We start from the raw sequence: 27,819 nt of genomic DNA on the forward strand, positions 1-27,819 counted from the left end.
CAAATACAGTCTCCAAATGAGTATTTTTCAAGTAGATTTTTTTAAAAAATTATTTTTAGAATATCAATGTTTTAAATTACTGTTACTAAGGGCACCTGGGTGGCTCAGTCGGTTAAGCTTCGGACTTCGGCTCAGGACATGATCTGGTGGTTTGTGGGTTCAAGGCCCAGGCTGGACTCCTCACTGACAACTCAGACCCTGGAGCCTGCGTCAGATTCTCTGCCTCAGATTCTGTGTCTCCCTCTCTCTCTGCCCCTTCCCCCTTATGCTCTCTCTCAAAAATAAATAAATAAACATTAAAAAAAATAAGTTACTGTTACTAAATTTTATTCTCGTTTTGGTCTCATTTTCAGAATATTGGGGGTAATTTTTTAAGTAAATATTTTATAAATTAATATATGTTAGAATAGAGTTATAGTTACAGAATATTAATACCAAGTTCATAAGAAAATGGAAGACAATATATAAAGTAATATAATATATAATTTAAATGATTCATAAATTTTCACTAATACTTTTATTGTTTTCTCACTTATATTTTAATAAACTACAACTACTAGCCTTGTAAGACCTTGAATGTAACACAATGGATATGGAGATATCAGTGGATGAATATCTGAACATCTAACCTTGATGATGTTGATAAAATCATCTGGTCATCTTTATATCCATCATCATTCCTTTTTTTTTTTTGGCCTTTGTGTTTCTGTATTAAAAAATTGTTTAAAATCTTCTTTTCTAAGTTATATTAGAGTGGAGGAGAGAAAAGCCATTGTATCTGATGCCATTAAACACACACACACACACACACACACACACACACACACAAAACAAACAAAACAAAACCCCAAAAAATCCCACATGGATTTAAAGTACTGCTAAAAACAAATGGGGAATTTGATCGCTTGATAAATATTGTTTGTTATTTATTTTTGTCAGAAAAAAATCAATATAATTAGATTCCTCCTGTCTTATGCCTTTATGAAATTTGTAATTAGGAAGGGCACAAAAGTTTTTCTTTTAAAACTGTGGATCACAGAAAAAATAGCAGAAATATTTTCTATGTTCTTTCTATAAATTGCTTATATGTAGTCCAACAATATAAAGTGGTCCCAAAATTTAGTGCCCCAAAATGTCTATTGTCAGACAAATATATGATTCATTTGATCAGTTTCAAAACTATATAACTCACTGTATTTTTTATATTTTTCTGGATTGTCACAGAGCTGAGACATAAAACTATAATCATTTAAATCACATTTCTTCATTTAAAAAATGATTTCAGAGCATTTATTTTGTTCTTTTGGCTAATTTTTATTTTAAATATTTATTTATTTTTGAGAGAGTGCCTAAGCAGGGAAGGGGCAGAGAGAGAGAGGGAACACAGGATCCAAAGTGGGCTCCCCACTGACAGCAGAGGGGCTCCAACTTATGAACTACGAGATCATGACCTGAGATGAAGTCAGATGCTTAATCTACTGAGTCACCCAGGTGCCCCAAATGTTTATTTTAATACATGACTTCAACCTTTAACTCTATTTCTATGCAGGGTAGAATGTAAATTTTAAAGAGCAGTTATCATTTTAGAAGTTTGATGATAAAATCCAAAAATATTTTGGGGCGCCTGGGTGGCGCAGTCGGTTAAGCGTCCGACTTCAGCCAGGTCACGATCTCGCGGTCCGTGAGTTCGAGCCCCGCGTCAGGCTCTGGGCTGATGTCTCAGAGCCTGGAGCCTGTTTCCGATTCTGTGTCTCCCTCTCTCTCTGCCCCTCCCCCGTTCATGCTCTGTCTCTCTCTGTCCCAAAAATAAATAAACGTTGAAAAAAAAATCCAAAAATATTTTAAAATAGTTTTTGTTAGCATTTACTTTTTCAAAAACCCTTGATAGTTGTTGAAAATGGGGGTGGGGGAACCATGAAGAGATAGTTGGTAAGTAAGTAAATATATATGTGTGTGTGTGTGTGTGTGTGTGTGTGTGCGCGTGCGTCTTTCCATTCTAGTTGTATTGCTCTGTATCAAATGGTTTCAAACACTTACAGGTAAAATACATCATGCATTTTCCTTTTTAAAGAAAAAAATACTTGTTTAATGAACACAAGTACTAAATAAATACATACCGTCTTGCTGTAACATGAGAGCCATATAATTAAGTGGAATATAATATGGAAATCTTGAATATTACTGAGTTTATAATTCTAAAAATACTTTAGCTAGTCAGCAAACAGAACTTCATTTTATTGCAGTCTCATGTGATAGACCTCACAGATGACAGCGATTGAGGAGCTAAGTGCAGTAAGGACTACTCACGACTGTTTTGGAATATGTGTTAGCATCATCTTTTATCAGTAATTTATTTACAGAAAAGTTTTTTTCATTTGTTTTTAAATTGTTTCTTCAGTTAGGACAAGGATACTTACAAAAGTAGCCATTTTAAGTACGGTTCTGACATGGCCTTAAAGATATATAGGAAATGTATAAAATGGAATATTTATGCGCTAGGATGTTTTCTTTACTTTGCTTCCTTTTATTATTTTTGGACAAGTTGTTTTTTGTGACAGGCATAGCTGTCATGAGCAAAAGAAAGATTATTACCTACTTGTGGCTATAGTTCATACCAAAACTGGTTAAATTTGAACCTTAATTCATGCTTTAACTTGAAGGCCTGATTGGATGTACAACAATAAAACAAGTTTTAACGTAAAATGAAATGTCTTACCATTCCTGCTCTCCGGGCAATCACAGTGTGAAAATGTCCATCTGACACTTTCTTCATAGTGGTGAGTTTATATGTACCACTGCCTAAATTATAAGAGAATCTTAATCTTTCTTCAGCAATTTCAAGGGCCAAAAACTCAGCCCGGTCCCCTGTCTGGTTGTCATAGTTGTAAAGCAGTAAAGCATGACTTTTAATAGTTGCAAATTTGACATAAATATAGTTGTTATTGGGGTCCAAGCTGGGAAATTCCATGTATGACAGCTCCTCAAATCCATAACTGTTCAACTCACAGTGCTTTCCAAAAACACCTGTAGATGAAAAAATTGACAAATTGACACATCAAATTCCAGTGAAGTTTCAGTAAATGATTTTGGTTAAAATATTTTTATGTTGCAATAATGAATCAGGCTTTACCAGCCTTATTTTGTATTATTCTCCAAAGAATATTGTCTAAATTAAATTGAAATAGAACAAGTCAATGATCTTTAAGGCATATGAGAGATGATGAACTACTGTACTTCTCTTTGGCCAACTAAAAACCATACCTAAGTAGGTCCCATTTCTAAAAATTAGAATTAGTGGAATGGAGTATGTCTGGAGTTATTTCTTCCCTGGAAAACTTTCAAAATTAGTTTGTCACCATTTTAAAAGTTCTAATATGCTGTAATTTTCAACTGAGATACTTCCCTTACAATACTTAATTCTTAAAAACAATTTTAATCCAATTGATGGTAAATTTTGTTTTGACCTTCAAAAAGAATTAATCACTATACTCATGGTATTTTCGAGAGCCACTAGATTAGGGAACCACTGCTTTTAGGAAAGGAAATAACTGTCTTAAGTTTTTTATCTCTGTCTTGCTTTATACCTTCTTTGGGTATGATTTACAACAGGCTACTTTAAAATAGCTTTCTGCTTTTTTTTTTTTTTTTTTTTTGAAATCCAGTATCCCCACTTGTTTGTGCTGGTTCTTTTTCAAACTTGAAAAATGAGTTTTATTGATGTTACAGTGCTACGCCAAAATTCTTTTCCCACAAATATTAGTAGACTGTAGCAAATGATTGGAAAATTAACCCATGCCAATACATCATGATTCTTATTAACTGGCAAAGGTTCCATTCCTTAATTTTGGCTGTATATCTCTTGTAAATGCGTTAAATTTAGTCAGGGAATTGTTAAGCTAGAAGAAACTAATGCCATCATTTTACAGAATATTTAAAACTCGCCTGAGGTCACAAAACCATGGGAGACAGAGCCAGAATTTGAGGCCAGATCTACTGATTGTCTAGTTGTTTTGACTACATCACATTTTATATCCAAATGTTCTTTAAATTAAAATGGCCTAGAAGTTGCTGTAAAAGCCTGTGTTGTTTATCTTTTCCTTCTCTGTCAAGGCTGAGATAATAATCATAAATATGTAGGAAATATGCATATGAGTTATTTCTAAACATTAGCCACATGAAGGAAAAAGCAAACATATAATAGAATTATATCTATTGTCAATATTTCATACATTTATTTATATATCATAAATATATGATATATATCATATATTATTATATAATTAATAATGTGTATATATATATAACATATATACACAAATTTTTAAATTTTATTTATATTAAATGTTCATTTACTATATTACGTATATCTTGCTTATATATACGGGAAGAGTAATGAAAGTTAAAAGAACAAGCAGAGATGGAGCATAGAAATGAAATAGACTATTGAGTAAAAAACTGTGCTGTGTCTTCTCTTAGGCCTCTTCTAATTAAAAATATGAACACACGCTTAAAAATTGATTTATGCAAAAAGAATATACATACTGGACAGATGTCCTACATTTTTATTCAAATAGGCACTAGATACAAATTGATTCATGAAAATATTTGTTTATGGAATATTTTTCTTAGGGAAAGGTACATTCTTGTTTTTAAAATAAAATAAAATTTAATGAAGATTTTAACACAGCCCTCCAAATGAAATGCTGTGAAATAAATCTACATAAAGATCAGGTGAAATTATTAAAATTACTCTAATAAGGAATATTTTGTGTGTGGATAGCTATACATATATATACATACATAGGAAGTTATAATTATGCAGGCTTCCTTTATAAAATCGTAAGCACTTTATGCTTTTCTAAAACAAAATCCAAAAAAATAAAAATCTGAAAAAATTTTAAAAATCCAAACAACAAATCCTTCACTGATGAGAAAGTAAACAGTGCAAAATTTTTTCCCAATTTCAAAATTACAGTTAGGATGTTGTTTTGTAGGATGCATGTGTAACTACCTCCAGCTATTTGTTTGAGGCATTCCATCTGTCATTTGTATTTGTATGGTTCACCCACATTCAATTTGAAAAGGAAAATACTTTATCCTTTAATTCTCTCTGGTCTCCAGTCATGTATTATTGTTTTAAGGTTTTCTGTTTTCTTTTCTTTTATAAATCTTCTATTGCCAACTGACAATGTCAAAGTTTACATAATGTTTGTTTGTTTGTTTGTTTGCCACTGGAAGAAACAGTGGGAGAAATCTGCTGCCAACTGTATGTGATCTGCCCCAATTTACATTGTTGTGCTAGTCCGCTTTCCCTGGGGAACTCAGGTAGGGTGAAGGCAGGAACTCAGGTAGGGTGAAGGCAAGGTCCATTTGGACCCCAAACACTTTTGCCCAATAGGCAACAATTGTTGTATCAGCTACACTGCAGCAACGACTTGTTTCTATTTGGTATCAATTATCTTAAATCTTCATATTTGCAACTGAAATGCAATGCAATCTCTAAAAATGTAAAAACCTTTCTTCAGTCACTTGAAAATTCATTTTTTCCACTTTGCATTCCAATCCCCTTATCTTTCATTCCAAATAGAAGTTAAACCATGAAACCTGCTTGTGGTTATCTATAGAAAGCAGCACCCTTTAGGATTATAAGAGATTACTGAAAGAAGTTTTTAGAAGATCTAAAGTTGTGGTTATTTTGACCTTAATCTACTTTTCACTGCTTCAGAGGCATTGTTGGTGAGAATCTCAAAAAAAAAAAATTTAAAAAGCAGGGATCCTGTAAATGTCACTGAACTGAAAATAATATTGTGTTCTAGTTACTATATCATCTTGGGGTAGTTTTGTTTCATTTTTATTTTTTTGACTTTAGAGAAAGTCCTCAATTTCTGGACCTCAGAACCACTACTAAATGCATGGCTCACAATTAGATACTTATATTCTGTTTTCCTTTATCATTCTACTGATGTTGTGCTTTGCGAAGATAAAACTAGATACAGTCATGGAGTTATTTGAAAAAGAATTAACACTACATTTTACTTTTACTAGAAATCTCAGATTCTGGTTTAAATTCTATTCTCCAATATATGTTGAGATTCACTTTTCAGAGTCCATACAGCACAATGATATCCTCAAAAGACTACAAAATATCTTTCTCTTCTCTTGTTTATGGAGAGAGATTAGGGTCTTTAATTACTGTAGGACATCTGGGGATGAATACTATATTGTGCGGTAAGGTATCCTTTAAATAAATGGAATAATCACAAAGCGCTGAAACAACCCAGGTTAAAATAAAAGCTTGCTCCAAAGCTGTTTTCATAGTTCTTGGTGGTCTCAGTGCTGGATAACATTTGAGTGAGATCTGAAAGAAATCTTTTAGTTCATTCCAGTATGGTCAATAGATACTAATGTGTTAAAAAAAAAAATTGTAACAACTTTCTTTTTCAAAAAAGACATTATTAGTCTGAATTTTGATTAGTTATTTGGTAGTATCTACAAAAAGCCTGTCATGAAAATTGCATGTCTAGTTATTAAGTCCTTCTATTAGAAGTGGATGAATTAATGTAAAAAAAAAAGCAAAACAAAACAAAAACCAATTCGATTAATTATCCTTAAAGATTTTAAGTAGGGAGTGACGTCATAGAGTGCTTTAAAAGATTTTTTCTTTGATATGTTCCAGACTAAAAAGAAGTCATCCATAAATATTGAAGGGAAATGTCCTGAGGAGACAACATCAAATTCAATTATCTTGCATCAATTACTTTTCTAGTAATAATCAAACAATATATTCAAGGGCATTCCATAATTAACTTTTTAAAAAAGTATTAAACCTTTGTACCTTCATTTTGCTAAAACTTCCTGTGTAAAACAACTAATATTTTCTTAATCACTCATGGCCACAATAAAATAAAATTGCTAAACTGTATGCCAAAATAGATTGATATTTTATATCAATAAATAAGCTGAACTCACCAAATGGACAATGGCAGTAGTATGACTCCACACCACTTTGGCAGGAACCTCCATTAAAACAGGGGTTACATTCACAGTAATTGACTGAAGATTCACACAGTTTCCCTGAAAAGTATAAAATTCATTTTTAAAAATCTTATGCAAACATATTGATACCATTACTGCATCACCATATGTAAAAATCTGTTCTGAGAGATCATATCTTAGAGAAAAGAAATATAAGAACATTTTACTTGCCATGAGAAAATTGGAATACCTCAGAGTTCAAAATCCTATTTACTTGTCTCAGCGTAAAGATGTGCATTAAAATAGTTGGGAAATAATTTGTATAATCATCTTGGAGGAACTACTGTTTTCAGGAAAATCACAAATGTGAACATATTTAAATGTTTTCACTGAACTTATTTTCTCTTGTCAGTGTTGCTTCTTTTTTCAATTTTATAATGAGATTTGAAAGTTCTATAGTATAATTCTCACTGTAGAGATTTCCTTGACTCAGATTTTTTTAAAGGTAAGAATCAATTTTGTTTAGCTTATTTGTCAAACTAAAATATTTTCCCTCTCCGAAATATCCCTTCACTTAAAAATTTCTGTTGTAAAACAGAATAAGAAATCCAGAAACACATCATATATTTCAAACACTTAAGATTTACTCTTGACTACAAGTTATGGATACCTTGTCTTTTTTCTAAAACATTCATACACAACCAGCACATCATTCAGTATCCGAGAACTCCTCATAGATCTTAAATCCATTAATATTAACTATTACTGGCCATCTTCTAAGATGGGGATATGGCAGTCAAAAAAAAAAGCAGATAAGTGTCAGAACATGGCATTTCCATTTTAATGGGGGAGATTAATCCAAACAATAGGAAACTTTTATATTTCACAGATGAAAAAGAAGAGGTTCTCGAAGTTTAATATTTTGCCTAAGAAATTGCAAAACTATGCACAAGACCAATGTAGGTCTGCTCCCATATCTAGGTTTTGCAAAGCTATGGGTGAATACTTAACCACTTGGTAGGCCAAATTTAGAGTTTATGGTCAGTCCTATCTGTTTTTGGTTGTTCTAATGTCACTTTTCTATAATTTTAAAATACTGTAATGACTTATTTGTTAGAATAGCTTCTAGTTTTCCAATTCCCAGAAACAATAAGATGGTATAGAGTTCTTTGTTAATTTCCACTTAATGATATGAGGGTTTAGTTATTTAATTAAATAGAGTTTTTTTGCAGAAAATTATTTTCTACTTCCTAGTATAAGAACTAGAAATGTTTCTATGAGCATAGATAATCCATTTTATCATGATTACTATGCTTAAAACATAGTCAAAATTTTGTTTAATTTAGTGCTGTTTTTGTGGCTTGATTATGTAGCCACAATTGTTCCAGTTAAAATTATAAGCATGAGTCAGAATGCATGACATTGCTAACTAAACATGTTTCTCTACATCATAGGGTCATAAACAACATTTTTTCATTATAAATAAAATTGGGAACCTCCTTAAAAGGTAAAACAGTAACAATTTTAGAATACCTTTCCATTCTAAAGGGAAATAATGAAAATAAACAAGTTACCAATCTAGAGAGGCACAGAAATTGGGTTTTAAGCATTATAGCAATTAGTTACATTTGAGAAACAGGCAGAAGAACTTTATTATAAGCCTGTACAATATCATAAGAGAGATGTTATGTCATAGAACTCTTTCCTGTGGCGTTTTCCAATTGGATTTCTGACAGACCATTCTAGAGAAGTGAATTTTTTTCTTTAATAAAATATTAGTATTGCCCAATAAATAAGGCCTATGGGCTGTACTTTTAATTATTTATTTGCTATCAGGAAAGTCATATCCACTACTTGTATTTTTCTCCACTATAAGAACATACATAATTTTCACATGTGCTATGGGACTAAATAAGGTTTAATTTTCTTTTTTTTTCCTTTTGAAAATTTCTTTTAGAATTATGTTAAAAGTAGCACGTATTGAGTACAGTTGTTCTTGAACAATACAGGGTTTTTAAGGAAGCCGACCCCCCCCCCTCAGTTGAAAATCCACATATAACTTTTGACTCCCCCAAGAGTTAATTACTAACAGCCTGCTGTCGATCAGAAGCCTTGCAAATAACGTCGTCAATTAACACGTTTTATATATGTATTAATATACTGTATTTTTATAATAAAGTAACCTTGAGAAAATAAAATGTTATTAAGAAAATGAAAAGGAAGGAGAAAATACGTTTATAATACTGTACTATATTTATCAAAAAAAAATATATATATATATACATGTGAGGTGGACCCTGCACAGTTCAAAAGTGTATTGTTTAAGGGTCATGTGTACATAGATTAACATACTGGACAAATGCAGTCAGTAGAACACTTATATTGTGAAAACAAGTTAGTGGGTTCCAAAACTACAACTTTACTTTTTGATGACTGGAAACAGGGAGCAAAGAGTAACCAATTTAGGGAGCACGGGCATGAACGATACTCAAATATTTGGACTTAAATTTCCTCCAAGAAAAATATCTGTGTATAAAAGCCCAAGTCATTGATACTATAAATCTCAAATGCATCCTCTTTAGAATCCTGTTGGGAAAGACTACCTTTTAAACTTGTGGTGTAAACAACAACAACAAAAGAAAATCAGGTGTTTTTTTTTTTGTTTTTTTTGTTTTTTTTGTAATTTATATAAATTAGCTATCTTATTTACCCCTCACAAAATTAGAATTTAATATAGACATCTGAATTTAATTTAAATATATACTATAGGCTATTTCAGTCCAAAATTAAAAATGGAAAAAAAAACCCAAATTCGGTAGACTTACTCATGTATTAAAACATATAGCAACTATGGAAATTGCAGAAGAAACTACAAACTAAGAAAATATTAGTTTGAGAATGAATTTCTTTTAAAAGTTAAAATAAATTCTCAATGGAATCTGATTCTTTGAGTATACAACAATTTAAATAGACAGTTGTAAGAGAAAAATTCAGTCTTTCATTTTACGTTTTAATTGAAACCAGAGCTTTATTTTCTTACTTTTCCCTAGTAGATAAATATTTTTAAAAATGTGAAAAGTGACTTTGGTAGGGGTTAAATAAATGGATTTATTGTTGAGTTTGAGAAAAATAGTCTTAAATGTTGGTATTACAGTATGTAAATTATTTACCATTCAAAAATTTAGTTTGAGTACTCCATTTAATGAGGTTTTTTTTAATAATTAGTGAATTTAAAAGAAGTTGCCATACTAGATACAAAGACATAGTTTAAAAAACTCAATGTTGAAATTTTAATTATTATTAAAAAGACTTGTGTAATGAAGAAAGATGTCATAATTTTACATAGAATCAAAAGAAAGCCTTCAGTTGCAAATTTCTTAGGTTTGGAAAGTTCATGCTCTATTATCCAGTTAGAAGTCAGCAGCAAGTTCTGTAAACATCTATCTACTTAAATACTCGTGTTAATGGCATAATGTTTATTAGAGAACGCAGCAGTTTGAATTACTCTAACATAGAAAATAATCTGATGTGTTGGAGAATCCATATAAAGCTAAATCTTGGGTCATTAACTTAATTAAAGCTGCAAGTCTGTTAACAATATTTGCCATAGCCTTGAGGCTTTGAAGTATACTGATAAGGCTTGCACAAAGAAAAGGATCTCAAACTCAAAGATCTGGAACTCAAAAGGCCTTGTTCTATTAAGATATGTTAGTTGTGACAGCAGTTGTTTACAAGCTTAAACTGGTCTAAGTCCTTTGACATCCATCAATTAATTGTGCTGATATAAATTATTTATCATAGATAGAAGGATGTGTGCTTCAAGAAGTATAAACTCTTAGCACCTGGAGAATAGGAATGCTGAAGATAATGCATAATTGGAGGCCAGTGTATCTACAGACTTTCCAAGATTATAGTTTAAACTTACAAAATAGATTTAGCATGTATCTTCACGTTTGGGGCAGAAGTTATGATGAATTCATAAACTGACTGTTCTGTGATCACCTATGGTCTTTTCAACAAGGATGCATATTCAAGTTTCATTCATTCCAACGGAACATTTCAGTGTTGATTATGTGGAGCAGCACACTTATTCTCATCTGCTAATTTGTCCAGCTATGAGAATATGATTTCTGATATCTGACAGTCCATGTAGGCTTCACTTTAATATCTTAGACTGTATGTAATATATTATATCACAACGAATATTATTTTTGCACCTCTTGTATTTGTACATAGGTAGAAAGGAGACTATGTGAAACTATTAAAGTCCATTTTATATCTAAATTGATTATACTATTAATAAATATAATTCTACAGGAATGCAAGCTGGTGCAGCCACTCTGGAAAACAGTATGGAGGTTCCTCAAAAAACTAAAAATAGAACTACCCTACGACCCAGCAATTGCACTACTAGGCATTTATCCAAGGGATACAGGGGTGCTGTTTCGAAGGGACACATGCACCCCTGTGTTTATAACAGCACTATCAACAATACCCAAAGTATGGAAAGAGCCCAAATGTCCATCAATGGATGAATGGATGAAGAAGAGGTGGTATATATATACAATGGAGTATTACTCGGCAATCAAAAAGAATGAAATCTTGCCATTTGCAACTACGTGGATGGAACTGGAGGGTATTTTGCTAAGTAAAATTAGTCAGTCAGAGAAAGACAAAAATCATATGATTTCACTGATATGAAGAGACAAAACAAAAACACTGATATTTAAGAGACAAAACAGATGAATATAAGGGAAGGGAAACAAAACTAATATGAAAACAGGGAGGGGGACAAAACAGAAGAGACTCATAAATATGGAGAACAAACTGAGGGTTGCTGGAGGGGGTGTGGGAGGGGGAATGGGCTAAATGGGTAAGGGGCACTAAGGAATCTACTCCTGAAATCATTGTTGCATTATATGCTAACTAATTTAGATGTAAATTTAAAAAATAAATAAAGTAAATTAAAAATTAAAAAAAATAAATAAATCTAATTCTATGATATATATGTTATTTATTCTGAATATTTATGCTTATAAGCTTTTTTACTATTTTTGCAGAAAGTAGCTTTTATTCACGCTATTAAATGTTTCCTATTATTGTGAAAAAAACTATGAAGATAGCTCATCTAAATATCCTAATCAAATAGTATTTTGTTTTATTACATCAAGAGAAAGCAAAAATATCATGTTTAAGAGCTGCTAGAAAGAAAGGCAAAGGGGAAAAATATTTTATTTTTGTATTTTAAAACATGTACAAATACAATTTCAATGAGGCTACAGATGATGATGTATAATCACATTCATAATATCCATGACAAGTTTACAAATACATGTTTGTTTTCTGCAGAAATAAGAAGCATTTAAGCTTCTGGAAACCTCTTATTAATGCTTTTGTAAGTTGCAAATCATATTTTAAAGTAAAGTAATCAAAACAAGAAATGAGCCACTCTTCCGTATCTCCCAGAAATTTTCATTTCCTATCTATTCGCTACATTTTATGTTCTATGGTTTTCTTGTCACATGATCATTGACAACATCCATGTATGACTGTTGTGATTTTGAAAGAATGACTCAGTTACAACTCCCATCTTCATGAAAGCAAATGTTTGCCAAGTCTTTCAGTAAAATTACTATGCACAACCTGTTTATAACTTTATATATGTCTGGAAAAAAATTCCTATTTATACTGTCAAATGTCATAAAAGTGATGAATGGACATATCTCATCCTCTGAAATATCAGGACTTACTTGAGAGCATAGGAAAACTTCTCCATATGGTAATACACCCTGGCACGACTCCAAATACCACACCTAAAATGCATCCAGATGTGTGAAAGTGGATGGGAAAGGTTAAAGGGGCTATGAACTAATTCTGTTAAGAGAGACCCAGATTTGGGAATAAGCTCCATCTACCTGCTGCATTTTATAACACCATCCATTCCTATGTGAATGACTTAATTCAACATTGTGCTACAAACAGTGGAAGCCTAGAGCAGGAAGACAAATGATAAGTGGTTACTGACTCTAACTGTGCTTTCAAATTAGTCTTCTTAAATACGAGAAATTTTCATTTGTATAGGAAAAGAAATACTGGATTTGTAGTTGTTAATTTCCTCTGGAGGAGGAACTGAGGCATGTTATGAACTTCTGAGGTATGAATATATGAAAGATATTCTCTTTTGATTTACTGAGGTATATATCAACAATGATGTAATTTCTGGTTTGTTAAACCTTGCGAAAATCTAGAAATTAATTTTTCACATGTCCTATACTATTGATTCATTCTGTCGAATAACCTGTATTATAGTGAATCAAAGTTTCACTTAGTGATATAAAAATTAAATTATAGAACAGTTTTTTTAATAATGAAACATGAAGTTACTGAATATGAAGTCTCACTATTTTTTTTTCAATTTCCTTTTGGTCATTTTTCTGGTAATTAGGAAAAAGAGATCAGAAAGACAAGTTATACAAGCAAATTCACTCCCTCTAAATCACTCATTCATTTAAAAAAATCCTTATTTCATATGTATTATGTGATGCTACGATAACCAACTGGAAAATAAAATTTAAAATATATATATGGTATATACATATATATCAGGACTATACTGGTGGCAATGTGGTAATCACTACATCCCTTCATATCTTTTTATTGTGTTTGTTCCATAATTTTCATTTTTATACTTATACCTCTAGAGGATGTTCACACAAAATCCTTGTTCAGCTAACACTTAATCACCCCCTGTAGGATTCTTAGGATAAAGTCTTTTGGTTTGTGTCAGTGCATAAGCCACTCACTCTTTCAATCTTCAGCACAGTTTCTAACTTCATATGAAATATGCAGTGGTTTTGTGTGTGTGTGTGTGTGTGTGTGTGTGTGTGTGAGAGAGAGAGAGAGAGAGAGAGAGAGAGAGAGAGAGAGAGAGAGATGGGGAAATATCTGAGGATTATTTTAAACATAAAGTTTAAGAAAATCTCACAGTTTCAATTTGTAATGCCACAGACTTTAAAAACCGTTAAAGGGGGGATGCCTGGGTGGCTCAGTTGGTTAAGCATCCTACTTTGGCTCAGGTCATGATCTCACGGTTCATGAGTTCAAGCCCCACGTTGGGCTCTGTGCAGACAGCTGGGGGCCTGGAGCCTGCTTCAGATTTTGTGTCTCCCTATCTCTCTACTCCTCCCCTGCTCACACTCTGTCTCTCTCTCAAAAATAAATAAATATTAAAAAAATTAAAACCATTAAAGAAATACAGATTAAGTTACAAAACAGTAATAAATAAAAAATATAGGTGATTGGAAATAGTTCTCATGATCTGATATTGATATACACAGGCTTTGGAGAAAGCTTTACTAAAGCATTAGTACTTAATTAATATTAACAAAACTAAAGCTGACTGCAATAAATATTTTTAAAAATTCATTCTATGAGGTACACATATGGTTAAGTATCAGTCTTGTCTTATGGCTGATTAGCTCTTTAAGATGTTTTGATGCATTTACTCCATCTTCCTTAAGTCAGGTTAGCTGGTAAAGACTACCTGGAAGGAATAACTGAAAATGATCTTTCAGGCATTACCTTTACAAAGAATTAAACAGATACAGACATTTGAACAATACATTCTTCATTTAGTGTATGGAATAACAATTTGTCACTATGTTTCCTATAAAACAAAACAAAACGAAAACTATCAGACTTGAATGATCTGCTATTTTTACTGGATGGACTGTGCATGTAGAATTTAAAATAATGAATTACATGAATTCAAAAAATAAAAGATCCATATTAATCATTCGACTTTGTTTTTTTACATCATTCTTGATCAGTTGGATTATCTCCAAGTATGCAAATGAAGACTAAAATGAGCTACGAAGAGGGACAGTATGTAAAATTACATAGTGATTGCAAACTATTTTTGTAACTTCAAATAACTTTCCTTACAGACAGAGGTTATGATCTAATCTTTGGAAGCTTTGGCTCTAGAGTCACCTGAGTGTAGGCTAAGTTTTCTACAACATAAAATAGGAGTAATAATAGTATCTTTCTATGCCAGATATTATCTCTTGACAGCATCATTCCTATCCTTCTGAAGTACAGGGCCTGGGAGTCACAAAACTCTCTTTTCTAGACTCCTGTCCAGCAGGGCTCAGGTTTAGATTCTGCCAGGGGGTGAGTTGAATGATATTTGAAGAGTGAAAGCAAAGCAGGGGCTGTTTTGGGACTCTTTGCAGACTGCAGGTAGACAAGATGATCAGTTGTGGTTTCTTGCAGTATCTGCAACGTTCTTATTGCTGAAGTTAGTGGTGAATTTTCCTGACCTTCATTCTTAGGCAGTTTAATGATATTGTAAGCCATTTCCAAGTACTAAGTACCTTCCTACCTAGAAGTCTGGAAGTAATTTCAGTTCTTGACCAATCTCATTCCAATACACTATCTCATATGCTTTTTGTGAGGATCCAGTAGAAAAACGTACAAAAAGTTCTCAAAAGATATCATGGACTTGCCATAATACTCTATAGCAAATACAAACAAATGTGTGATGAAGAATCACATATAGAAATCACATATAAGAAAAAAATATAAAAATTGTATACATATAAAAAAGTATGTGATGAAGAATCACATACATAAAAAAAAGTAGAAAGAAGTCAAGTTTATAGTCAAGACTCATTTAGACCATCTTCTGTGCCATGCAAGAGGCAAGTTATTTAATCTCTTTTAACCTATCTGAGACCCAATATCCCAATATTTTTTGCCCTTAAAATAAGAATAATAATAGTGATAATACAGTTTCATTGAATTTTGAGAACTAAATGAATAACTAAGTGAATAATAATGTCTATGATGCAAAGACTTTAAGAAGTGCTTTTTTTAAAAGTTTATTTATCTATATTGAGAGAGTAAGAGAGAGCACAAGCTGGGAAGGGACAGAGAGGGAGAGACAGAATCCCAACCAGGCTCTGTGCTATCAGCGGAGAGCCCAATGCAGGGCTTGAACTCATGAACTGAGAGATCATGACCTGAGCCAAGATCAAGAGTGGGATGGTTAATCAACTGAACCACCCAAGCTCCCCTAAAGCAGTGCTTTAAATAGCCACCTAATAAATGATATGCATATTTTATAATGAAAAGAAAGGTATTCCTAAAAGTTTCAACTACTACATTTAGAAAAGTAGGCAATGTACGTTTAAATCTAATGTAATGAAGAAAGAAAGAATTAATGTTAAAGAGTAAGTTCTATGCCCAATCATGAAGCAACATTTATGCTGCAATCAGCATATGGTGCTTTTGCTCATACCCACGGTACTTTCCCTGTTTCCTATCTACTACCAAATGCCTTCACACATTTTTCATTTTAGGACTAAGTATAAACTCATTTTAAATCTAAATGTGAATGAGCATATTATACTAAAATGGACAAAAATAATCCTTATTGTTGAATTTTCAACAGAGGAAGTAATTTTTGGGGTTGGAGTAGGAAAGATTGAGGAAGATTTTCTAGAAATTCTGAACTGATAACTTAGATGGAGCCAAATTACTCATGATGCTAAGAATACAACTGTAGTAGGATTCACAACTTGTGCATTGAGGCTTCTGTCTTTTTAGAAATTCTGTGCTGCCCCTCTATAACACCACTACTAATACAACTAATTTACATTACTAGTTATTGAATGCTGGACACTCTGGTGGGTGTTTTACAAGCATTATCTTTATTCATTACCACAAGCCTGAAAGATAAGTAAATACGATTAATCTCATTTTGCAGATGGAGAAATTGAAGGTCAGCAAGGTTAAATGACTTTCCAAAAGCTATAGTTAAATCAAATACTATCAAATTCCTGATTGTTTTCATTATACATTATTGTTGCACCTTTTCTTCATCTATACTTCAAGGATATTATTTTGTTAATAAGCAAAGCTTGTATGTTAAACCTTGACTCATTCACACTTGCTTTATGTCACTATCAAGCAATTAAATTCTTCAAATATAAAACCATTAGTATATACATGACGGGCACCTATTTGAAAACACAATATCTAAATGTATTTTTTTATAAAAACTTCTTTTGAAATATTATTCTGCAAGATATTTACCAAATTAAAGAAAAACAAAACTATGTCCTGGTTTTATCTATTTCGCTGGTACTTTAAATTGTGTTTATAAACCCTGCAAAGCAACCCAATGTAATATATATGGACTAACAATGTATAGTGTGCAAATGACAGCAGAGAATTTTTCTCTCCTCAGACTTATTAAAAGCATAATATTTACACACATTGAAGATGCACCAACCACTGATCAGTTAGTAGATAGATGATAGAAGATAGCCAGCTAGCTAGCTGGATAATTAGAGACAGAAACTTATAGAGATATATGTATATTTGTACATCATCCCCTGTTAAAATGCCAAAGACTAGTGAAACATATTTGCTGCTGTATGTTTTATTATGCTTCTAAAATGTTAAGGTAAATTGTGGTTCAGTTCTGTTGTGATTTTCCAGAGAAGTCAGGTATTACGCCTTCTACCTGACTAGCAGAAATACATGGCATTTTAATTTCAATCTTAACACATTGCTCTTGCTGCCCTCAAATATGGATCAAATTTCAGTAATAATGACAATGATTTTAAAAGATCATAAAAATGATGAAGATACACCAAAAAAAAAAGATGACGATAAAATAAAAGAATCAACAACCATTGTTGACATATTTAGGACATCAAATGGTCCAGGCCTTATGCCTTAGACTTGAGAACACTCTTATTTGAAGACATTATACGGTTTTTGCTCTTGTACAAGACATTTAGCAGATTGAGAGCTTAAACTCTGGAAGTAACTGTGTAGGCTTACCACCTGACTCTATGACAAATCTGGGTCATCTTAGAAAATTGACTTACCTTCTCTCTCCTTCAGCTTCGCTATCTGTATAAGCTGGAAAATATTTACCCCAACCTCATGGGTCTCTTGTGAAAAGTAAGTAAAATAAATACAGGTAAAGTCCTGAGAACAGTGTAGGCCAATAGTAAGTACTTAAAGCATTTGCTATGATTATGGAAAACCATTTAAAAATGACAAAACACACTGCTTTCTACTATACTTGACACGACTAAAGCCTTAGTGAAAAAGCCAAACACTGTCATACCTGTGTATCCAGTTTTGCAAACACAGTTGAAGCTTCCTGGAACATTTTGGCAGACAGCACCGTTCTTGCAGGGACCAGGCAGGCACTCATTGACATCTCTCTCACAGGCCCTGCCAGTGAAGCCATCTGGGCAGCTGCAGGAAAATCCTCCCACTAAATTGTGACAGGTCCCACCATTGTGGCAAGGGGATGGAAGGCATTCATCTATATCTATTTCACACCAGCTACCAGCATAACCTGGCAGACACTTGCATAAGAAAGGCCGCAGAGGTTCGTTTGCCACAATGATGACTGGGAGACTCTCGTGGCTCTTTAATACAGAGCTCACAGCCAGTCTTCTTATACAGCTGCCTCCATTCTGACATGGGCCGTGAACACATGAGTCATGATCCACAGATTCTACCTTCACTCCACTCTGCCGGAGAAGGATCTCTTTGATGCTTTCAAAGAAGGTGGCTACACCACTGGGATTCACATACTGATTATTGTTTCGTTTCACAGCTGCTAAAAGAAACGTTCTATTGTTCTCCTCGTATGCACCATAAAGTTGCACAGCAGTCCCTAAGCCTGTCAGTTGGGAACTGGCAATGCGTAGAAAATGAAGGTAGTGGTTAGTCAAGAAGTCCTTTACTGTTGGAATGCTGAGACGCAGTAGGATGCTGTTATCCACAGTAGCATTAGAAAATCCAGCAAAGAAAACTCGGATATTGCTCGTGACTGTGCTGTGAACTCCATCACTGCTAAGGACAGTGAGATCAAATGTGCCGTCTGTTGACCTTGGCTGTGAATTCAGATCACAAGTACCCCTTGGAATACTGAACAGGCTTGTAACTCCTGAAGTAAGGGAGCAGTGGAAGGTATCTAACACATCCGGATCCTGCGGCTTCACAGAGCCTAATATCCCACCAGGAAATAAATTGCCATAATAATTAACAAATATCTCCACAGTCCGAGACTGTGAAGGATTGTCATTTTGGTCTATAACTGTGATATGCACGGTTCCTGTGGAAGACATTTGAGGAACACCAGAATCCCTAGTAATCACAGACAGGTAGAAGTCTGCAATCTGTTCTCTGTCAATCTCTCTGGTTGTGCTCAGAACTCCAGCAGTGTTCAGACTAAAATAATTGGTGGCAGGACCTGTGCTCAGCAAGTAATAGGTAAAAGGGCCTTGATTTGGAGGGAGATCAGGATCAGTGGACTGAAGGGTCATCACCAGAGTTCCTGGGCGTTTGTTTTCCATAACTTCACCTTCACTGATGGTCAACATAGGTCCATTATCATTTATATCTTCTAGGGTAACTAACAGGGAGGCACTTCCTGTAGCGGAGGGGGTCCCTGAATCAATAGCCAACACTGTGAGATTATAGACAGGTAGGGTTTCTCTGTCTAGTTCTGCTGTGACAGTGATCTGTCCCGTCTGTGGATTAATGGAAAAGGCACCATTTTCGTTCCCTGATCCAATGAAGTAAGAAAACCTGCTCCAGCTGGGGACAGAGTCTGAGTCAAAGGCACTGACAAATGTCACATGGGTTCCAGTTGGGACCCCCTCACTGATCTGAACACTGTAGATGTTTAAACTAAAAATGGGTGGGTCATTGGCATCAAGTACAGTGACGTTTACAGTGACCTCGTCTATATCGGCACCTCTAATGCTGCCAGAATTCTTGGCCAGTACCTTCAAAGACACCCTCTCTTCTTTTTCCCTATCGAGAAGGCCAGAAACATAAATCTGCCCAGTCTTCTTATTGATCTGGAAACCCTTCTTCCTACTGTTACCAAAAATCAAATAGTGTACCTCCCCATCGGTGCCCAAATCACGGTCGCTGGCAAACACTTCTCCAACAATTGTGCCTTTGGGAGCTGCTTCTGAGATTTCAAAATAGTAAAGTTTGGAAACAAAGCGAGGCACGTACTCATTTGTCCCTTTTAATTGTATGTTAACAGTGGCAAAACTGCACCTTTCTTCATCAGGGACATTGAAGGCTTTCACAGTCAGATGGTAGCTCTGCTTGGTTTCAAAATCCAAGAAGCCTTGAGTGGTGATGACTCCTGTGTTAGGGTCAATGACAAAGAGGTCACTGTCAGATGACTGGACGGTGTATGCAATCACAGCATTGGTTCCGGAATCAGCGTCTGTAGCATTTAGGTGGATGACTGTTGTTCCACTTGGGGCATTTTCCAAAACAGTAGGGAAATATTCATCAGGGAAGAATACTGGAGAATTGTCATTCACATCGATCACATTTACAGTCACGCTGCAGTAACCAGTTCTTGCAACCCATCCTCCATCTGTTGCAGTAATAGTCATCTCATGTTTCTGGCATAGCTCATAATCAAGAGCTTTGGCTAGTGTTAATATACCTGTGGAGGAATTGATTGCAAAAATGCCTTCTTCGTTTCCTGAAGAAATACTGTACCTAATTAAGCCATTCATCGCTGCATCTCTGTCTCTTGCAGAAACGGTTCTGACAATGGCCCCGATACTATGGCTTTCAGGGATGGTTGCACTCATGTGACTTTGAGAGAATTCGGGCGTATGGTAGTTTTCCTCAGTGACAATTATTTGAACGGTTGCTTGGGATGAAAGCGGAGGGTTTCCTTTATCTCTTGCGGTGACAGTAATCACAAAGTTTTGATTTAAGTCAGAGATCAGGGAAGATGCTACTGAAATCCACCCTGTACTGTTGTCCAACTTGAATTTTCCGAAATGATTTTCATTAGAAATCAGATACTCCACTTCAGAATTCAGTCCAAAATCTCTATCATCTACTGCTGTAACTTTGATTAACTTCGTACCAACTTTAACATTTTTGGTGACCGGAGTAAAATATTTACCTTTAAGAAACTGTGGTGCATTGTCATTACTGTCCACTGTGTTGATGGTGACTGTTGTCTCACTGAGTAATGAAGGATTACCTCGATCTGAAGATGTCACTATAAAACTGTGTCTGTTGATGTTCACATTACTGGTGCCACTGACATTTTGGTATTTCAAGACCTGTTTATTGAAAATCTCTCCTGTGGTGGCATTAATCCTGAAATACTCTGACTGAGATTTTATAAAATAAAAAACTTGCCCATTTGATCCCTCATCAGGATCTGTTGCAGATACCTGAGTCACTTTGGAGCCAATTTCAGTAAGTTCAGGACAATCTAAATAGTAAGAGGGTCTGCTAAATCTTGGAGCATTGTCATTGACATCTGTCACAAATATTGTGACATCGGTACTTACAGTCCACCCAGAATCATGTGCGGAAACTCGGATTCTATAACGGTCCGTATCTTCTCTATTTAAAGGTCTGCTAATTACAATATCCCCTGTGCTGGGATTAATTGTAAATGGAAGACTTGTGTCCGTTATGGAATATCTACTGATTGCATTTACACCAATGTCTTCATCAGAAGTTGTGACACGTGTAACTGTGTATCCTAAAGGGGAATTTTCAGGAACATAGGCACTAAATATTTGAGAGAACCTTGGGGCATTGTCATTTTCATCTAAAATGTTAATGATGACTTTTACTGAGGTACTCTGAGAAGGGGAGCCTTTGTCCGAGGACTTTATGGTGAGCACATACTGCGATATTTTTTCCCTGTCTAACAACCGAATGCTTCTAATTTCGCCAGTGGCGTGATTAATAGTGAAACTATGTTCTTTGTTGCCATTAACAATTTCATAATCTAACTGTCCATTGGGTCCACTATCCTTATCCATTGCTGAAACAGTAAGAATTTTTCGAGGGGAGAGGTTTTCCAATATTTCAGATACAAATGGATCTTCCTTAAAAACTGGGGAGTTATCATTGACATCTAATACTGTTAAGTCAAGTTTCTCATAAGAGGATAGAGGAGGGAAGCCTCCATCTCTGGCCTCTATCCATATAACATATTTTTGTATCTTTTCAAAATCTAGAGGTTGACTAATGGACACTTGCCCTGTTAACTGATCGATTTGGAATGTACTGCCGAGATTCCCACTTGCAATATAATAGGACAAAGGTTCTCCTCTCAAGGAGGACCCAGTAACGGTGGTGACAAGAGTGCCGACTGGCTGGTTTTCAGGGAACATGAAAGTCTGTTCCTTGGCTCTGACTTTAGGGAAATCTGCCTTGTTCACAAACCTAACAGTCACTGTGGTAGAATCTGTCTTTGGAAATGAGCCACCGTCTTTTACATGTACAGAAAATGTCACTTCTGAAGCCCCATTTAGTGGTCCAGCTGCCATAATAGCTCCCCTCAGTGGGTCAATGTGAAATTTTTCAGAGTTTCTGCCCGAAAGAGAATAATGCAGCTCAGAATTGGGTCCAATATCAGCATCTGTGACTGTAACCGCAAAGACGAAGGAACCTATAAAAGATGGAGCGTACAGTTATAATCACATGGAACCCAAACAAAACATTTGATAGTGGATTAATGTATACAAAGTATTATATTGCTCCCTAGTATAACTTAATTTTCTCATGATTACTGGGAAGAACAGTAACTCCTATATTATCTCTGAAGTTCCCAAGTCAAATCTACTTAATGGTAGTCTTTAGGGGCTGACCTGCCATTTTCTAACTAAAACCCATATGGTCTACTAGATTTAATACTTTTCAGTATGCCTTTGAGAAAAGTACAGTGAAGAGCAATGGCTAATCATTCAGAATTATAGTTCCTAGGAGAAAAATTGTACATAAGACAACTTTCAACAAACATGATACTATGTGAGTTCTGCTAAGAGCTACGTTTCTGCCCAATGAAAAAAGATAATTGCTCTCTTAGGTCTTAAAGTATCTTTGAATTACCATACATGTAATCAAGTCAACAATATTTTTAATACATTTTTTAAAATTACTGTGATTCTTTAATTCACCATTTTTTGGCAAAATGCTTTTGTGATCTATCATTACATGGAGACAAAATATATATACACATATGAATACATATATTCATAAATCAATTAGAACAATTATAAAGTAGTATGAAATAAGAACTGAGGAAGAATGGAGTCAATTTGGATTCCAAAAGTTAGTGCTTGGGATGAATGCCAATGAAACAGATTGTAGCAGAAATACGCAGGAAAACTGCCATAAGGACATGTTTTTGATGTACTCATTCAAAAAACCTTTTCCAAACCTGTATTCATACCCTACAGTAAAGTTGGTGACAAAAGCGAAAAGTCTTTTATTAAGGCCAGTGATTCTTATTAATTACAATAAGTCTAATGAGGAAAAGATGCTTAAGCATTACATACTCCCTTTTTATAGGGGATGCTATATTGCATCACCACACATCGGATGTAATTAGAATCATGCCTGCCGGCATCATTTCAGCTACAGGCCTTCATCAGGGATATATGACTTTGATATTGACATTTCCTTTTGATAAAAGATTGGCACAGAAATTTATGCATTTTATACTTTGAATTGGTATCAATTTGACATTCTCAAGTGAATATGAGATCAAACACCACTGAGAGAAGAGATCCTGGATCCATTTGCTTTTTCTTCTAATTAAAAGTATTTTAAAGCAAAGCAGATCAAATTAATTTGGGCCTATATTTGTATATTTTCCTGTTTGGAAACACATCTCAAAGATTACAAATGGCAGATTATTTGTGCAGTTTTTTAGAGAGCTTGCCATTTTTTACAAACAAGCAAATGAAACCAAAGTAAATTTAAATGAAGGAAGATAAATGCATATAGTGTCATATGAAAGCGGTCACTAATGTCTTCATAAACTTACTAACAGAAAATCTTCATCCATCAAAACTGGAATAAAATATTAATAATAATAATTCATTAGAATTATTCACTCATTAAATATTTTTGAAAACCTACCTATGAAGGATTAAAATAAAATCTTTATTTTCTACCCACAAATATAGTTGAATGCTTTCTACCTCTCAGATGTTTCAGGAAATAGCATATGGCAAAAAGAAAGGAAGAAAGAAAGAAAGAGAGAAAGAAAGAAAAAGAAACGTCTCTCCTCTCATGGAATTTACAAACAAATTACATACATCTCTGGGCAGAACCCTTCTCGACTATGAAGTGACTATTTTAATCATTTGAAAATATTCAAATTATATTAAGAAACAGTACCAGGAAAGATGTAGCAACTATAAAATCTTAAACCCAATTGGTCTAAAATTAAAAAAAAAAATCATTTATGAAGATTCAACATTCCTTCAGTTTCGTTAGTCAAAACAAGTTGAATTTAGAGGATCTATGAAGCTAAGCTGTATCAGAAATATTCATATAAAAGTAACAAAAATATATTTATAGAAAAGGTCCAATGTATAGATTGCATTTATCCATGACACCTCAGAGTTGGCTTGATTACCTGGAGGAGTAGGAGACGGGATGTGTGTGACATATGGGTGATGTTGAAATCTTGGTGGGTTGTCATTGACATCAGTCACAGTGACAAGCACACTGGCAGAACTGGAAAGAGGCTCCGGGGATCCAGCATCACTGGAGACCACAACTAAAGTGTAATTCTCTTTTGTTTCCCTGTCTAGCAATGCACTTGTGATGATTTGTCCTGTGGATGGGTTGATGGTGAACTGAGAGTTTCCACCAATGATTCTATAACTAAAGAGAACAGAGATGGGCATATTTTTTCTGGTGTTCGTACTGTAGCATCTATTCACTACAATTTAGAAACTGAGGCAGAAATGTAAAAACAAATCATTAGAAGTACAATCACACAACAATTAAAGAATATGGCCAGACGATAAATATTTCAGATTTTATGTATCACATTGACAATCTTTACTGTGAGATGTCCAGTGAGCTCAAGCAGGTCCTCACAAGATCTCTGGATTTTTTGGATCATGCAAGTCCCCAAAATATACCCAGAAGACTATTGTGTTATAAATAAGTGAACCTGAAGGCATAAATCAGGGCCTCGCTCTAATATTGCGGTTAGTGGCCAGGATCACAAATGAACATCTGTTAAATGAATCTAAAAATTACTTTTCTGCTGTGTACCATAATAAACCAGAGAAGATCAGTTGAAGATCTTATTTTTTAAAGACAAAACACTGTATTTGACATCCACCGCCTACCCAGAACAACTAAAGAACTGATTATTTATACAGAGACATTCCTGCTTACTAATTCTCTCATTTGTCATTCCTCATATGGCTATGCTTTTCTTTCTTGTTGTCAGGAGAGGTATGACATTTTCATGGATATTCTGATGCTAACCAGATTGGTTAATAGGCAGGAGTTTCCTCTGAGAACACCTCCTCTCTTCTTTATGAAGAGAAAGCTATCTGTATATTCCTCAGAGATCAACTAGAAAAGAAGTAGCTAAGCTTGAAGGTTCAGAAACTGGCTATATGGTCCATTGTTTTTAGAGTTGGAGGGTGGCAAGGAAATGGATGTCTTTAAAAGTCTTCTCCTTTAGACGAACAAAGAAATGGCCTTGTTAGAATTAACTGCATGTTTCTATAGTTTGGTTTGTGCCCATGAAAACAAAGCAACAGCAAGTATATCTAACAGTAGAAAAAGGTCTACATTGCAGTAAGTGGAATGGGAATTCCTCCTATTAAGCTCACAGTTTAAAACTAACATTCAGCAATTTTATCCTTTTTAGAGAAATAATGAACTACTCGGGAGCTGATATTTTTAAAAAGGAGAAGTCCTACAAAATAGAAAAAAAAAAGGTACAGGGGCGTTTGGCTGAGAAATGACTTCAGTATTTACAAAGTACTTGATATCACTCAGACTTTCAATACATTTTGGCATACTCACATGCCAGGATCAGCAGTAAATGAGAATAGCATTTCCTGGACCAGAAGTGACTCTTTATAAAGTATAATTACTGCCTTTATACAGTAGATATCTATTCCCTTTATCAAAATAAAAATATCACAGGTTTATAAGTGAATTCTTAAAGTTATAAAATCAGGACTTACGAAATAATCAAATTATTTTACCCTTTCAATAAATTCTGTAAGAACCTGAATTATGAGAATTGTGTCATCTTATTCTGAGAAACCTTGTGTCTATCAGTAAATGTAGAAACTATCAAACAGGGAAAAAGAGCAATTCGTAACTCATAGCACCACAAACTTTTTTACAGCTTTATGACAGCAAAGTTCAGGGATTGATTAAATATTACCTCAATTATTCACAAATACAAATAAAGTTAAAATGATGAAAAATGCATGAAAATTTAGATTTGGATATTTGTCTATGACAAGACTGTGATGTATTAGGAAGAGCAACATGTTGAAAGGCAAATGATGTGAGTTCGAAGTAGGCTCTAGGCTCTGAGCTATTTGTTAGCACAGAGCACAACGCGGGACTCGAACTCACAAACCACGATTCCATGACCTGAGCTGAAGTCGAATGCTCAACCGACTGAGCCACCCAGGAGCCTCTCTATTTAAAAGTAATTAATATCTTTACTATTTTTAAACATTAAAAAATAAACTGTCACACTAGATGTGATTTTTTTCTAGATTTTACCTAATTCTGAAGTGTATCAAAAATCTATTTAAATTTTTTAATGTTTATTTTTGAGAGAGAGAGAAAGAGACAGAGATTGGGAGGGGCAGAGAAGAGAGGGGACACAGAATCCAAAGCAGGCTCCAGGCTCTGATCTGTCAGCACAGGGCCCGATGCGTGACCTGTGAGATCATGACCCGAGTTGAAGTTGGATGCTTAACTTACTGAGCCACCCAGGAGCCCTCCAAAAAGTCTATTTTACATATGAAGTATTCTGTAAATGCCTCATAATATCTACAATATCAGTTTTATCTGATATATACTTGTAAGTTAAAAAACACACACATATAGAAGGGACACAAGTGGCTCTATAAGTGGATAGACGTTTAAGATAATATGCCCGGGTTTGCCTTTCCTCTATCACTTGAATCCTGGTTTAGTTCTCATCCCTTCATGAAGATCTTTCCTCCTTCTCGGTCCAAAATTTCTTTTATGGATATTAACTTTATCACATTGGGTTTTGTGCTGTCCTTTCACACCTGAACATCTATGCTGGGGTTTAAAGCTCTGCAGCATCTTACCGTGTCCTTATTGTGTACTGAGCACAGGCTACAAGGCACTTTATATATGCTCTCGTTTAGGTTCGAAACAATCCTGACATTTTGGTTTTGTTTTGGATTTTTTATAGATAATGAATCTGAATCTAAGAGGGACTAATACACTAGCACAACAAAGCACACTATCTACAACAGGTCAATCTAGACTTTGAATTTGAAAATCTAGTCTTTGTTCTATCATACTATCATATGTTCTATCATACTACATCTATCATTTGTTCTATCATACTACAGTATAAAGAAGGTAAAACTCAGCTGGAGTGAAGGCAAGAAATGCTGTACCTGCTTGCTAAGACTAAAAGGAACTAGTGCTCAAGGTGTGTGTCAATGTAGAATTGGTTTCCATTGATTTGGCTCGGAGCAAATCAACAAATATTTATTTGCAGATTCAAGAATAAGAAATTACTGTTTCAAATTATGGGCATAGACTGACATCATTGTTACCTAAAATCTAAATCACTTTTGCACTTTTAAAGCTAAAATATCACAATTTGATTTTTTAATCTTTTTTTTTTTTGCCTCTTCCTGACATCTACTAGGAGCATAAAGCACTGTGTTGTATGTTGCGAGAATACAATAATTCAGTTTCTGTATTAAATTGTGTGCACTTTGAAACACAATTCACTTGGACATGAAT

At 34.3% G+C, this 27,819-nt stretch overlaps 1 protein-coding gene across 2 annotated transcripts in view; it reads right to left on the reverse strand.

The window, feature by feature from the left end:
* The window catches only part of FAT4 (FAT atypical cadherin 4), a 175,603-nt gene that overhangs the window by 18,753 nt on the left and 129,031 nt on the right, over positions 1-27,819 (reverse strand). For both annotated transcript variants that reach the window (XM_045055890.1, XM_011281676.3), the window contains 4 exons: positions 24,449-24,699; positions 18,122-22,471; positions 6,970-7,074; positions 2,717-3,024 (listed from right to left, as the gene is read on the reverse strand). In XM_045055890.1, coding sequence (XP_044911825.1) covers positions 2,717-3,024; positions 6,970-7,074; positions 18,122-22,471; positions 24,449-24,699 — 5,014 coding nt within the window. The remainder of the gene's footprint in view (positions 1-2,716; positions 3,025-6,969; positions 7,075-18,121; positions 22,472-24,448; positions 24,700-27,819) is intronic.

Source organism: Felis catus, chromosome B1 (assembly GCF_018350175.1).
Source record: "Felis catus isolate Fca126 chromosome B1, F.catus_Fca126_mat1.0, whole genome shotgun sequence".
Lineage (NCBI taxonomy): Eukaryota > Metazoa > Chordata > Mammalia > Carnivora > Felidae > Felis > Felis catus.